General features: G+C 40.3%; 1 protein-coding gene and 1 non-coding gene across 6 annotated transcripts in view; both read right to left on the reverse strand.

Moving 5' to 3' along the window:
* Positions 1-16488, reverse strand: part of LOC114789621 (CUB and sushi domain-containing protein 3-like) — a 139855-nt gene that overhangs the window by 46651 nt on the left and 76716 nt on the right. For all 5 annotated transcript variants that reach the window (XM_028978792.1, XM_028978791.1, XM_028978790.1 and 2 more), the window contains exons 32-39: positions 10423-10536; positions 9273-9368; positions 8546-8749; positions 4011-4135; positions 3583-3679; positions 1357-1461; positions 848-966; positions 460-529 (exon numbers count right to left, since the gene is read on the reverse strand). In XM_028978792.1, the coding sequence (XP_028834625.1) occupies positions 460-529; positions 848-966; positions 1357-1461; positions 3583-3679; positions 4011-4135; positions 8546-8749; positions 9273-9368; positions 10423-10536 (930 nt within the window). The remainder of the gene's footprint in view (positions 1-459; positions 530-847; positions 967-1356; positions 1462-3582; positions 3680-4010; positions 4136-8545; positions 8750-9272; positions 9369-10422; positions 10537-16488) is intronic.
* Positions 1804-1967, reverse strand: LOC114791432 (U1 spliceosomal RNA). The gene has a single exon (XR_003750032.1). It is a non-coding gene; the product is annotated as a U1 spliceosomal RNA (small nuclear RNA).

Raw genomic sequence — 16488 nt, forward strand, 5'->3', positions numbered from 1 at the left:
CCCTGTGAAACGCACCTGCTGTATACTTCATAATGGACTATTGCTTTTGGACTCTATGAATAATATTAATAACATTTGCCAGCTATTCACTCAAACCTGTTTCCTGAGGAATAATAGCAGTTTTCAGGTACAGACTGTAAAGTACACAGCTTCATGGTCTAGACAAAAAAAAACAGTGAAAACTGCTAAAAATCTGTGTTTGAAGCCATGAAAATGACAGCCTTTTGGCTGCTTCAATGGCACTCCACAAAAGGGGGCATGAAACAAGCACTGGAGACAAATGCAAAAAAACACTAATTATATAATATGATCACTGTGCTGCCAAAATATAATTAAAACACCATTTCACTGTCCCATGTGAGATGTGTCTAATGTGTTGCCTACAATAGATTAATAAGTACAATATGATATTTGCAAATGCCTGACAATACCCACAACATCTGCAGAAGTAAAACCTACCAAGGCACAGAGGTGCAGGATAGTTCCATCTCCTTACTGGTCCAGGCATGCATGTTATAAAAGCACTGCCCTACAAAAGGAGCATTAAAAAACATTTGTTCTTCAGGACACACACACACAATTAAAGTAAATTTTTATTTAGAAGAATGTACATCCAAGCATGAAAAATGGGAACTTAAATCAATTAGAGGATGTCCATTTCAGGAGGGTGGAAAATCACGCTTTATTATATATATTTTTCACCACAACCATCCATCATCATGCCAATTCTGTTCCAATTACATGGACTAAATGATGGGATTTTCCATCAACATTGTAACTAACAAACAGCACAGTAAAAGCTTTTCCCATCATGTACCCAGTCGCCCCATCACAGATGCAAACCCACCTTTAGAGTGTAGCCTTGTTCACACAGAAATGAAACCACATCGCCCACAATGTAGCGGTCGCCCACTTTCAATCCATTGCTAGGGGTTTGAGGTTCTGGGCAGGAGTCCAACCCTATAGCTTGTGACACAAGGGGAAAGAAACCTTTGGTTGTAAGCATATGTGCACACAATGGAAACCATTTCATGGTTGTGTGAGGAAACAACACACAAAAAAAGCGAGTGAGAATTGGCAGCGTGTAGATGATAGTGTTTCTCTATTGGAGAGGTTCTTAACCCTGCTCGTTCTAACATCCCCCTCCCAAATTGGGCTCTGTATCTGTCACCATTTGATGAGCATTAAGTCACAATTAGACCTGTGTTCCTAATCCAATTACACCAGCAGTGAGTGGGTGCATCCATGGCAGCTCATCTGAACTTGAGCTAAGTAGAAGAACAACATTTTGCTTAAACCAGACAGAGACACACAGTGAGATACACAGAGATGCAGTGGGGGTTAAAGGTGTTCTACCTTGGTACTCCAGGTGGAAGCCAACTCCGGACACACTCATGTCTGACTGGAAGGTCAGGTACAAGTTGTTAGATGTAGTGTTCAGGAGTGGAGGAATTGTTGTTCCTGCACAAGACAATACAAGTGTGTTTATAAGACATGTAACTTTTATCTTACCAAAGCCCATACAAGGTCTATACAGATTAAAGTAAAGTGAAATGATTGTCACATGTGATACACAGCAGCACAGCACACAGTGCACACAGTGAAATTTGTCCTCTGCATTTAACCCATCACCCTGAGTGAGCAGTGGGCAGCCATGACAGGCGCCCGAGGAGCAGGGTGTGGGGACGGTGCTTTTGCTCAGTGGCACCTCAGTGGTACCTTGGCGGATCGGGATTCGAACCGGCAACCTTCTGATTACGGGGTCGCTTCCTTAGCCGTTAGGCCACCACTGCCCCTAAAAATCAGGGGAGAGCGCGAACGCAGTCCCCCACTACCAGAAATTATGCAGTCGAGATTCCCACATTTGGGGAATTCGCAGGGGTCAGCACAGCCGAAGTGCAATGGCTGAGCCTCGCCCTGGGTGAACCGCCTTCTTGATCACGGTATCTCCCCTGCCAGGTATAGATTCATGAAGAGGATTTCCTATACATGCTGACCAATCACTATTGTAATTTTTCTGGAAAGGTTGACGGCACAAAGTGAAAAAACAAAATGGCAGGAACCTTTTGGGGTGCAATTCACATCCAACATGACAGCTGATGGTGAGTTTCCTTCTATAAATGTCATCCCATTGCTTTCTCCAGCCACTATTAAACTGAAACAGTTCCTTGATTTTCAGGTAGATGGGACAGGCAAACTACTGAAGTGTGCAGTTGTCACTGCTACACTGTCAGCTAAATGACAAACTTGCATAGTTGTGTGTCCCATAGCAGAAAACAAAGACAAACCATGGCAGAGCTCTTTTTAAGTGACAGTGAAGTATTAGAGTCATTTCACTCAACACACTTTGCTTTAAGGAATGTCCATGTGATATCTTTGTCGTATTGCCCACTCTTCCATTACACTGGTTCACATGGTATTTTATCCATGCATGTTTTATTCAGTTTATTCAAACCTGCATCTTTGTCCACATCTTTCTCCCCCCAAGCCTTCTGAACCATTTGGATGCTAGATAGATTAAACGTCAACCTGTCAACAACGGTTACTTTTTTGGCGTAGCCAGAAAACCATGGACTCAGGTCAGTGCACATTTATTTTATATTGAGCATTTTATGCTGCGCTGTGCTTTGTCTGAGACACTGTGACAAATAATTAAAATGTGTCTTTCTATTCAAGCCCCAAACCTCCAACCCTCCCTTTCCATTTCAATAGAGTAAGGCTCCCATGTCATTTCCACTGATGGTATCCTGTCATACACTTACAGTGAGAGTCCCATCGGCTGTGCACTAGTACTGGGATTTCACCCCTGCTGCTTTTAAAGGCGTTGATGCATGATACTCTGTGACGGCTCAAATATTGATGTGCTTAGGATGATAAAACAAATCTCAAGATGAAAGGAGTGTAGCATGTGGTCGGGGGGACGGAATTGTAAAATCTTATCTTTAAGACAAAGATATTGGAATAGTCCTCCCCTCTGGGTGTGTTGCTATGAGAAATAAAGCCATGGCAGAGACAGCTGCAGCTAAAACCAACACTGTGGACTTCCTTATGAAATCCATTTAGAAAAGGCGTAGTTTTTAAGTATTTAAGATTTTAACTAAGAACATGCATAACATGGTTATTAACCATAACCACATTAATTACTAGTGGGGGTTGACATTTGTTTGTGTATGTGTGTGTGCGTGCGTGTGTGTGTGTGTATATATATATATATATAGCCTAGAATATAAATAACAGCACCATATACATTTTTTTGCACTGAGCAAGTGCACGCCAGTGATTGGGATCCAACGCAAGCACCATTTACATTTACATTTGCAGCATTTATCAGACGCTCTTATCCAGAGCGACTTACAATCAGTAGTTACAGGGACAGTCCCCCCCTGGAGCAACTTAGGGTTAAGTGTCTTGCTCAGGGACACAATGGTTAGTAAGCGGGATTTGAACATGGGTCTTCTGGTTCATAGGCGAGTGTGTTACCCATTAGGCTACGACCACTCATATTGGTAACACCAGTTGCTAACACCTGCAGCTCCAGGAGGACCTCAGCGTTACAAATATGACAATAGTGTTTAATCCTACCTGAATAGCTCCCAAGTCTTGGCGCGTTGCTGTCAACCCCATCATAGAATTCCAGGGTGTCCCAGTTGTGCTCAGTCATAAAAGCTACAACCGTGATCTGAACAATTCAAGGACAAAGTAACAAGAAGTTTGATAAAAAACAACAAAGTGACATGGATGCAGCCATCTATTCCATGACCAGTTTTATGTGTGGCTTTTGTTTATTTTTCCAAACTGACACAAAATGCTGGAAGGAATGAGTATGATCATTTCATACATTTCCATGATAAGATTGAAAACATGGCACACTTTGAGCTTCTACTATGCAAAAAAAATTCAAAATTGTTCTGTGCTGTCTGAAAAAAGTCTAATCCCCTGGTACTTTCCCCCCAATTCTTTCAGGCTTCCAAAAAATCTGGGTCTGCAAGAAAAAGGTAGTGCTGTCTCACTTGGATTCCTGCTCCCTCCGGCACGAAGACCTTCCAAGCACAGTTCAGATAGTTGTCATAGGGATCTGGGTAACCAGGAGACAGGATTGTCCCCCGGCGCGCAGTCAAGACTCCTCCACAGGGCACTGAGAGACATATTTCAGAGAAGAGACACAGTGTGACAAAGGGCATTACTATTGGTGCAGTAGTAAAAAAAAACAATTCTGAACCCTCCAGGAACACCTTCAAAAAACATCAACCAGCACAGAGACAAACTACCCAAGAGGGAAGTTAGATGACAGAACCAGTAAACAAAATAGTCAAAGATCGGCTGCCTAAACCAACCACATCACATTTTATACATATGCACTGCCAATTCCCCCCAAACAGTTTGAGACGGTATGGAAATTTTGAATAAAAGCAAAAAAGGAGCAATCTACAAAAGTTAATTTTTAACTTTTTAAAAGTTTAAAAGACTTTAAAAGGTGGACCAGGGTACGAGTGCAATGATATGACAAGTGGAAATAAAAGCCTGAGTGAGACAATTGTGAGTCAATCGCTTCGTCCTTCAACAACAAATATGGGCCAGGATATGCTCCAGCACTAAGATGCCACACAGATGCTTTCTCTAAATGCGACACTGAACAATATTAAAAAATGAAAGAATATGCTCATAAAAGGCAAGATGAAACACCCTCGGAAACCACCCGCCTTAAACTTGTCCTGCTTCTGTAATAAGTAAACCTAGAGCAACCGACACATTTCACTGCCGCATCCACAGATGGAAATGTAAAATTTACCATGCAAACAAAAATATATGCCAAAAAATATGTGAGACAGCACATGGTGTGGCAGTGCCCAACCTTAGCAAGATATGTTCAAAGGAACAAGATATGATGCAATGCAGACTCCATCTTTTGATAGCGCGTGCCTCCAGGACAGATGAAATACTGCCTAGATTACCAGACCCTGTGGGATTACCAAAGACTGCTGGAGTGTAGGTCCTGACCTGCCTTAGTGTCAAAATTCTGTGTAAAAACTGCACAGCTGTAGAGCTGCATAATAAATGAAACGCTAAATTTAACCAACCAATGACTTCACTGCCCAAATGTCCACAAAAGGGTCATTAAAAGATGGGAGGTTTTACATCAGTGAGTAATTTACTGATAAATGATGTAAATGTAAATGTACTTCAGAAAACTACTTGTGATTTTAATCCAGAGCCAAAACACCTGAAGACCTCATGTTATTTTCCTTGTGATCTCTCAGCTAGCCCATTAAAATCAATATTTTACAGCAGATTATACCACATTATACGGTGGTTTGTAATGGAGGCTTCTCTAAGGCAGCCTTTTCTCTGCCATGCATACAGAACTTGTATCTCTCATAAGATCAGCTCAGTGAATTTGCAATTCAGAAATGGAATGTTATTCAGACACAGGTCTCTGTACGTGCATTGTATGAAACACATTATGCATTCATCATTTTCAATTATTTATCCATATTCACAGTGTGTATACATCATTAAAGCAGTGCAATAACCTATATGAATAGTTTGGGTGTATTGCTGGTACTTTTTTTTTCATGGCCGATCACAGCAATGGTGTTTTGTGAATGATTGCATATTAGTTAAGCTAATATGGTGGTCAAAATCTTTTGTACATTTGAATAAAACACAGCTATTCTCATATTGAAAGCAGCTTTTGCAAAATTTTGCCATGGGGGTACTAGATGCCCGACTACTAGTTCAATTGGTTTTTGAAAAAATTTATTTGCTAAATTTATTTCCAGGGTGACTGACACTGTATATTTATACATGACCAAATAACCCCACAATTTGCCATCCATTACGCTGTTGGAAGGCAGAACACGCTGACTTCAATTGGATTTTCCAATAATTTTATTTGGGAAATTGATGAACAGACTGTGGCTGTGCATGACCCTGTCATACTAGACAGGTTGTCCATTGAATCTTCACAAATCTCTCAAGGTTACAACATGATATATTTTAAATCTATAACCAGGAATTCCAAAGCATTTAGCTCAGCAATTTTATATCTGTAAGTAAAAAAATCTATATTTAACAACATGCTGGCAGCAGAGCAGTTTAGTAACAATCATCATGACTACATCAGCACCCCATGTTACTTATATGAACACCATCAGTCTGTAGAAATGTAGCTGTTGTATTCATTGACAGCATTGAAAACGGTGATAAAATACCAATGGAAATTGGTATTTAAAAAGCTATTTAAAAAGATAAAAGAAAAGTCCCTCCTCAGAATCTTAATATTGCTCTCTGAAAAGAATTACATTTTACTTTCCTTTTCCCCCCAGAGTGTCAAGTTAAGCAATTTTCTCTTTGTTTGTTGGTTGTTAGCCAGCTATTGTTCTGAGCAACTTCAGTTTCTAGAGAGCTGGGCTGTCAATAACTGGAAGGCCCTGCGGATGTTAACCACTGCAAAGACAATCCCCCTTTGCTAGAAATAATTTGAGATGATCTGTCAAGGACAGGTGGAAGGTCTGGAGGTTGAGCAGTCACCTTGTCTCCTAGCCGTTCCTAGACAACCACAGGTGAAATTCCTGCACATTGTAAAACTATTTAGACAAATGTTCCTCAGCCTTTATCTCGTTATATAAAGCCATAATTCAGTAGGATTATGACTGTACTTCAATCATGGATATGCATGTGATATATGACACTCCTAGAAACAGCCTTCTTGCTTCACAACACCATCACCACAATGAATTCTTAAACCCAGCCAATATGACACTCATAGTTTTAAGATTTAAGAATTACTTGTCATTTTTTATGAGATTTGAAATCCAATTTAAGACTCATTGGATACCCTGATCATACGTGTTTCCACAGAAGTAGAATAAGTATTTAAGTAATACGTATTGGAACATATTTGCTGTCTAATAAAACTCAATGAATCAATTTCATTAAACATTAAAAGGTATCAAATATCAGTAGCTGTGTTTCCTCTCAACCACCATCTCTAAAATCCAAAACTCTCTTCTCTATATATAATCAAAATTGAGGGTCTGAGACTGTTTGTGTCACAGTTGTCGGACATGGCGAGGAAGGAGGATGCGTACACACAACGTCATGAGACAGGGGATTTAATACATGAGCACACAACAGGGTAAACCACAGCAAACAGAAATGAACAGGGCAGCTTTATACAGGCAGACACAGGTGAAAACAACCAGGAAACATAATAACACAGGACAAACACAAAATTCAGTTCCGAACTCCGGATCCGGATTAGCAATGTAAAAAAAATACTTTTGTCTTTCTTGTGCTTTTAGGTTTTAGGGGGGCCTTTGCTTTGATTAAACTCTACAGCAAAAGCTAATCCAACTTCACCTATTTTCAGCAAGCCTAAATTAGAAAGGTGCCTCCTGGTTTGTGGCCCTGCAGCACGGAACCATCTGTGCAAAATAGACATTATCATAAAAAAATTGGGGCATAATTTTATTCCTGAACATAATTTTATTCCAAAAACAGCCATAGCTGTTAAAAAAAAAATCATAAACAGAGCATAGAGTATAATGTATCTGGCCATATCTGGCATCTTCATGACAGCAAATTAAATAAAGAAGTACATATCTCTTAAAAATCAAATTACCATAAAAACTATTTGCCCTGTGTTTTTCATAGAGATTTACCATAAATAAACTAAATGCATCATCTCTGAAATATATGTTTGCCAGAAAGAGACAATTCATCAAGGACTTTTATCTAAAGGTTCATGCTATTGCATAATTTCTAGAACAGTATGCAACTGGAGTACATTTTAACCTAGAAAGCACCTATGATGTGCATAAGAAGCAGTTACATGCTGTGTTATTTAAAGAATGACTCTATGGGTCACAGTGCCTCTGTTTCATACAAAGTACAATTTGTTCAATCTCAACTGGCTAAGAAGAGGTCTGCTTCAGTCAGCAGTTAAGATAACATGTATGCTTACATAAATTTCATGCATAAAAAGGTGCACAACTGCCATGTCCTCAGGGACATGCTTTGGCCTGGTGCTGTCTGTCTCTCCCTTGGTACAATTGCATAAAATTGCCTGCTTGCCTCTGGCTTCCTGCTGATAGTTATGACTTCTAGTTACTTCAACAGAATCAATATAAATATGTTCTTCTTGGATATTACACTGTCCTTTTCTTAAGCAAAAATATAAAAGTGATACATACATTTCAATGTCAAACATAACTCAAAAAATAAGATGACAGCTACATAAATTGACAAAAAACCTATGTGCAAACATCTCAGTCAAGCATCATCAGCATGCATGCCGTGACTTGGAGTCTGCAACATGACTTCATGCCCATGATTGGATATGTTTGTTGCAGTTTGTGTAGAAATGACTATAACTACATGCCTCTAATAAATTCTTATGTAAAACTGTTTTGGCATCACATGTCAAGTAAACCCCTGTCTTACACTGTAGATCATATATAAATAAGAACTATTCCCTCATTGTTAGTCCTTGTCCCACCCAAAGTTGATCCGGATTTCACCCCACCCCTCGCCCCACACTCACCGGTACACATGGGTACGCTGCCATTCCACTGGGCAAGAGCGTTGGGCACTGCCTCGCAGCGGATGGCAGTGGAGCCATGCAGAATGTAGCCTGGGTTGCACTCAAACAGCACCACTGTTCCCAAGCCAAAGTCGTTCCCAATCCGCTTCCCAAACCTGGGCTCCGGCACAGAGCTGCACTGGGATGCGCTGGTCCTCGGAACAGCTGTGGGATGAGAGAGAGACAGAAAGCGAGAAAGAGAGAGAAAAAGAAATACTGTCACCCTCTTATCAGCTCCAAATGAAACCACAGCATTTACCCGTCTTGCAGTCCAACCAATTCTAACGACAGGAACCTTCAGCCAGCAGACTATGGAACTATTCTCCTATGGTCATCTTCTATGGTCATGTTTGAGTTCTCTGCTGGTCTATGCAGATCATTTTATTTACATTTAAGGCAGCCTTATCCAGAGCGACTTACAACGTGCTTTCAAGTTATCATCAATGAAGTGATCAGTTCCGGTTCATTAGGACCCCCAACTATGAACACAACCTTTTTATTCACTCTGTTGTAGATTCTGTACACAATTTTGACAATAAGAAAGTTACAAGTTAATCTAAATATTCTTTAAAGAGGAAGTATACTTCTATTAAATAAACAGAAATATTGAAGTTGTTCATATATTGTAATATGTTAAATTATTTTCATTTGATAACAGTTCGTTTGCATTGAGTAAGGCTGACCTCACCTTGATAGACAAAATGAAATCCCTTAGCTGCATTTGGCCCAGTGGTAGTGAACTTGATAGTGATTTCATTTCCAGAGCTCAGTGGCAGTGTCTCCCCTGGAAGGTAGAGAGCAAAGTAAACATTCTTTTTATTAGTTTCCTTTACCAATGTCATGAACAACACACACTGGCATCAAATAATACACATTATACATCTTGAAGAAAAGACAAACGTCCTTTTCTTAAAGTAGCACATAGCTTAATTTGGTGTTAATGATGATCAAGTTACACAGCACAAAAAAAACATGTTTCAGCTAGTTTCTCATGTATGGAAAGTCTAAGAAAAGGTTTGCAGTGACAAGAAAAAATGTCCTTTGGCTGGACCGGAAGAAGTCCTGTAAGTTGGCAGCTCCATAGAATTTGGAGGGCATTACTACACCTTGAACTCTGTCACACTCCTCAGGCCCTTCCGGAATTATTTTTTCAGTTTGGCAATCGTGCCATCAAGGCGTGAACATGGTCTAACAGACGCATCAATGCAGGAGGTTTTCCAGCACTGAACATCACCTCTGGTGGCTTACATTTACATTCACTGCATTTACCAGTTTCCTTATCCAGAGCAAATTACAGTCAGTAGTCATGGGGACAGTCACAGCCATTTGTGCTGCAGAAGCTCCGATTTAGCCAGACGTGGTTGTCTTCACTTCCTCGAAACAAGGAGCCTTGGACACTTGTAACCTATTTGTGGGGTCACCAGTTGTCCTTTCTTTGACCAGTTTTGGTCAGTTCTTAACACTGCACCCCACTGGACCTTCTGTTTTGGCGATGCTCTGAACACATCATTCATCATCACAGTGACTAGCGTGCCTGAACCATGCCAACACATCTCCCATAAATCACTTTCTGCACTCGCTTATTCAGACTTTTTTCTTTCAGTTGTTACCCATCTGCTCATGAGTGTAGCACATTTATATTTATAGTCTGAACTGCATAATTTACATAATTGATTCTTATAATCTACACGGGCCAAGCCACTCTTTGGGGAAAAGATGTTTTCCTTTGTTCTCAGAAAGTGTTTTATTAAATTCCACTAATTTTCACTTATAAGTTCCCAAAATGTAAGCATTTCAGGACATCAAAACCAATACTAGTTGTGAACATTGATATTTACCTGAATGAGAGCCATGCAAGGAGGACAGAAGAGGCGACTCCTGTGTGGGTCCGTCAAAGATTTCCACCACATCCTGAGAGGAGGTCTGGAACACCACAAACTGCCCGAACAGCACTGCACAACAAAAAGAGGCAGAGAGCAGGACAGTTTTAACATGCCCAAATTCTGAACTCATTCATCATGGCCGCTTCAGGCATTAAGTCCATCTCAAAAGAGCAGTGCTCCTTTTTTGTGTAGCCAGTTTTTGATGACATTGTGGATTCATCCCTCAGAATACGAACCTGTGACCTCAGATTCTGCCATTTTGCTTTAATAAAAGGGACTTGTGGCCAAAGTCTAACAGGGACTCTGGGAGGTAATGAAAGTTAAGGGTCCAAGGCAACTGCCATCCACCACAATCCTCCCCAATATCTCACCCCACTTAGAGTCCTCTCCCCAGACAATCACTGCTCATCAAATCTGTCTTGCACGGGGTGACTGGGTCCAAACCAGCCACCCTGCAGAAACTCCAGCACAGAATTTCAAGTACAGGAGAGAAAACACAACAGGCTCATATAACAACCGTAAAAGAGGAGGAAAGGAATCGATACTCAGCGCAGTGCTAAAGTAACTTAAACTCATTCCCCGAGGCTGCTAAATAGAATCTGCCTTGAGGCAGCATATTAAAAAGTGATGAAAAAAAAAATCCTTCAAGGTAGGAGAAAATAAAGTAACATATGTTGGTCATTTCACATGAATAATTTAGACACAAATCTGGTTATGTCCATTTGCAATTCAGGATATTTTTCCATTGCATCTGCTTACATGAGAATAAACAGAGCTGTTTCAAACAGCTTTTTTAAGTTTTCTTGAATTTCTCAAACTTCTTTGAGTGACCTCTAAAATTCAGTTTATATACACACACACACACACACACACACACACAAATTGGTTCTTTGCAATGAGCAAAGGTGGTTGGAGTAGCAGACTTTCAGGTTAGCAGAACAAGTTTCTTAACCGCCACCATCCCTAGATTCAGGTCGACTTGTGTTTTACTTGGTGAACCCACGGTCTCTGCTGCACCCAAGGGTGGCCAGGTTGTGACAAGGGTGAACATTTCTGGAGTAGGCTCTTGACAGCTGTTCAAAAACAGCTGACCAAAAATTATGTAAATGAGGGCAAAAACAGAAAAGATGTGCCAAATAACCCTCCACCGTATGACACTTATCACTCTTTTGAAGATGTTAATGCAATCACACACATGTGATTACAATTCAACAGAACATTTTTTGGCCGAATAATAATAACATGACAAAATAAAGCTAACACAACACTCACTTATATAATCCCCCAATTATACAATCCTTCAAAAATAGGATAGATAATGCTTGTTTTTTTTGCAAATTCATAACCTACAAAATGAAGTGCATTATTTAGATAAATTATTTAAAAAAAATATTTCTAAAAGAGTAATAAAATTCTACATCATTTTCTGTATTATTTGTGCTCAGGTAATTGCAGCCGTTGTGTAAGCACAGACCTTCAAAAATAATTACGCACTGAACCAGCATTTTTTTAAATCAATTGGTGACAAGCAAATTGCCAAAAATGCTGGCAAGCATTCAAGTAAAGTACAAAATCACACTTGATTGCTTTCTTTGTGGTAAAACGAGGAATTTACAGTATGAATGCTTATTCAGACAAGCAGCTCTGGACTTTCATCCCCCTCACAATGTCATTCCAAACATACAGAGATATGATGTATAAATAAGAGCCACTATAGTTTTGTTTCATTCCACTTCAAAATGTAATCTGGTATAGATTCACAATAATAATGACAGCCAAAAAAACTGTAAAAAGCCACTGGGAGGCTCCGCTTTAGCATTCTGTTTCTCTGAGGCTGTTAAATTAATGTCCCAATCCAGCACCGAAAGAAACCATAACAGGCCTGTGGAGCAACGGAATCAGGCACATCAGAGTCATCTACACTTTTAATTCTCTATTATCTGAAAGAAATCACTCCAGGAGCTGGAAGGATGGCCCCTTTGTCCTCCAAGAGTCGTTGACAGCTCAGTAAGTAACACCCAAAGACCTTGCTTCCAGATCAGGGCTGCTGTAATGGCTTCTTGAAGGTTTCTTTCAGATCGTGTCTAAAAGCCACAAATGGCATTGATGGGATAGGGCTGAATCAATCTTGAAACTATCTTTAACTCCAAACACATATGAAACGCCATAGACACACACATGTACACAATGGTGCAAATTGCCAATGGTTCAAAGGTTTGAAATACCCCGGTTTACAAAACACATCCATCTGCAACTGATACCTCACACAGACACTGCCCACAGGAGGAATGAAATGGCAGCCCAGCCAGTGTAAACCACACACAAAATGCTGACAAACACGAGACCACCATCCTCAAAACTGCTGAGAAATGGCAAATATTAGCTGGTTTGGGTAAAAGGAACAAACACAGTTAAGGTGCACCCAGAGGACATGGTCTGTTCTTAGAGCAAGAATAGGACAAAGAAGCCCAGGAAGTCAGAACAAAGGAATGGCAAAACAGAACAATAGCTCCAAAAATAAGCACAGTTTATAAAAAATCTTTGTAAATGTCCTAGCTGCAGTACAGCAAAAGTCAAGCGGCCAATTAATTTGAAGTCAGGATTACTCTAATGAGATGTGGCACTTGAGATAAGACACCCGTCCTTCATAAAGTGCCTTCAGACAGTTCTTGTGTACACAACATCCATATACCACAAAATTGACAGAAATTATTCATTCAGATGAATTGATTAAATGGTTAGTGGCGACCTTGAAGAACAGCAGTACGGTTGGAGTACCAATACTAACGTTTCCATCATGACGTGGAATCACTTTGTGGTGTGTGGTCATAGTAAATCATATAAAAAAACGAGACAGAGACGAAAATGACATGCCGTGTTTACTGACTGGAAGAATTTGTATATTCATGACTCGCAGTGAATATATGCCACTTTAATATTATAGAGTATATGGGTAGGAACTAACTTTGTTTCTGAAGAACCTTGTTACTGGAAGATTATGCAACAACACCTGTTAATACAGGTTAAAAAGGTCCAAATTTACATCACTGGAGTAGCCAGAGGGGTGAGAATTTACAGCAAGTAAGTAGGCAGTGTCAACTGAAATTTGCATACGAACTGTATCGACTTTCCCCCCACTCTTGTTTTTCTTTATTTCAGAAGTTATGGTTTCAGTGACCCGTCTTGTGTTTCACAGGCACACAATTTAAGTGGTGCCATTATAGTAACTTTGTCTGTGTTCATAGAAAATATACCACATCTACAGCAGAGCTGTAGGTCAGAGACGGATAATGAGAGAACCTGATGCAATTTTATTCCCTAAAGATAAGCAAATGCGATTCTCAGTAGAGTTCAAGCATACACTGTACTGCTGGTCTGCTGAAAATCAGAAAGCCAAACAACTTGTCAACATGGAATATATTGAGGCACATAAAGCTATTGTTTGCAGTGTGAAAATGACATTTAAATATTTCGCATCTGCAGCGATCGTGACCTGTCATTTGGGCGCCATCCTGGCAGCACCCACAGAATGACTGCATAAGTTGGACTGCATCCATATTCTGAATTAAGCGCCTCAGACATATGGCACTGTTGTCAAAAATTGGTGAAAGGACAGAAAAAAAAAAGCTAAAGTATTTATTTATCTATTTTGTCGAAATGGCGCGTTTCCAAGTCCTGCTTTAGTTATCTGCCTTGTTCGAGGAAACAGCTGTGCAACAATTACACAGCGGACCCCCATTAAAGGAGTTCTGGCCTATCACTAAGCGGTGTGTGCAGTCCCCCCAGGCTTTTTCCTCCACTCAGATGCTGAAACTAAATACAAACTCGCTATTTATCCTCCGCGCTGCACTGTCGCGTTTGATAATAACACCCACCAGTTTTAAAAAGGAGCTCAGAATGTGTGTTTCACCCAAGCCCTCCGCCAACCAGTGAGCGATGAGTCACATCTCTGAAGTCAGCTTCCCCTCAACATTTTTATCTGGCTGCCGTTGCCACGCGATTCGCTACTGGGCAAGTAAGCCATTGCATCCATTTATCTCCCCCTTCTAGTAGAACTGAAATAGAAAATGATTTAAACATAAAAGCTTGAGCCCCATGAAGAATTTTAAAAAGTGGCAGATATCCAGTGTGCGTCCAGTCCTTCCAACGGGAGGATGGCCCAGTTTAAAGGTGATGCGCAGCTCTAGCGCCATATGACTGGCTGTTTTGAGGGGTTTCCGCTATTGACCAGAAGGAGGCAGTGTGAGTGGGACACTGTGGTTTAGCAGGGGCCTATGGGCACATGCTGACACCCGCCACAGTTTAAGAGCTAAGCATGTCCTGCAGTCAGGCTTTACTTGGCAATAATGCTTTTTCAGAAGTCAACTTATGGGTTGTGAATTCGCTTCTTGCCCGAATACTGGAGACAGGTATGGATTAACAACACCAGTGAGTCCAACTGCTAATACCCTCAGTCAAATGGCTTATAGTGCACTCCTGCCAGGCATGCAAATATAGAACTGAATATAATTTCAGACGATTGTCGCCATATAAAATCCACACATGTTTTTGCACAAGCACAACTCTGAATTAAAACGCTGCCTGAAGAACGATTGGGACAGAATAATTACACAAGAGAGCTTTACTCAAATGCTGCGGCATATTCCCCTGCAATTCACCACTGAGAGTATTTTGAGACAGTTTATTCGGGAAAAGCACAAGACTTGTAAATCACTCAAAAGCAAATAATGGCTTCCAGTGAAAGATCACAGAATGTGAAAAGGGCCTTCATCACCACAGATATGCTCAGATATACTGTCAACGTGTCAGCACGCACTTATCTACAAAAATGCAAAACAGTGTACCTTTTCACCAATACTGACTGATCATTTGTCTTCAGCTTAACAATTTTCACGTTACAAATTTCCACTTTCAACATGCAGCATTCCACAGATTTGCAAAATACGGCTAAACTAAACACATAATACTAGAAGAAATCACACGGCATTCCTTAATGGCAAAGGCAAAGAAATCAACTCGGAAACATCGAATTTCATTTTTTTTTTCTCTCAACAACACAGAAATACTGACAATGAAATACCCTTCATCTAAACACTGCCAACATCTGTGCAGTTGCAGACACTCCGCCGATGAACAATCACACGTTAATTGAGATATTTTCCAGCTGTGCGGATTTGTTCGAGTGCGCTTGGCTCATCGAGGCACACAGTTCAATTACTTTGCACCAAGCCCTCCACCAATTTGCAGCGAAATACGTAACGATTGTTTATTAAGGCTGTTCTGAAGTCAGAAGGACTCATTGTATGATTTATGGTGTTCAAGGCACTATGGAGTGCTGTTGCTTGAGATTAAAATTCTTACGTTGTCAGAAACTATTTTGCTACGTCAGAAGCCTTGAGAGGAAACGGAGGCTCTGCAGCGTTCCACATTTCTGCTGCAGTTCTGCAAATGCAGCCAACTGAGCCCTGCTTCATGTAGCTCCAGCAGAGTTACAAAATCCACCTCCGAACCAGCAAAATTACTTTAGAAAAAAATCAGCTGGGCCTGAAGTTACAGTTCACATACAGCATATATTACGTCTTTCCTCAGTAAAATGCTGTAATTAATACAGCATGTTAATGACATGCTAATGGTGCAAGGATGATGCGTCTTCACTAAATTCTGCCATTGTATTAACATTTTATTTACATACATTGCCACCATAGTGACTTTTAAATGAACATAATCAATACTGAAATGAAGCTTGAGCATGTACCGGATCAGCATAAAATACAATACAATTATTTACAGACCCACGCACTCATGTGTATACACACACACAACACATACAGGGTACACACAATCATTACAGTAATTACATTTTAGAGTAAGTGCATTAACCTTATATTTGTAAGTGTAAGCAGGACAAAAAAAGTGTCTTCGTGTTGCCACAAAGACGGGTCGTGGTGCCGTTTGAAGAGATTAATTTTTCAGCTTCCACATCTCTGCTGCTAGTTTAATCCACTTCCCTTTACACTGGCA

The sequence above is a fragment of the Denticeps clupeoides genome, chromosome 5 (assembly GCF_900700375.1).
Source record: "Denticeps clupeoides chromosome 5, fDenClu1.1, whole genome shotgun sequence".
In the NCBI taxonomy this organism is placed as follows: domain Eukaryota; kingdom Metazoa; phylum Chordata; class Actinopteri; order Clupeiformes; family Denticipitidae; genus Denticeps; species Denticeps clupeoides.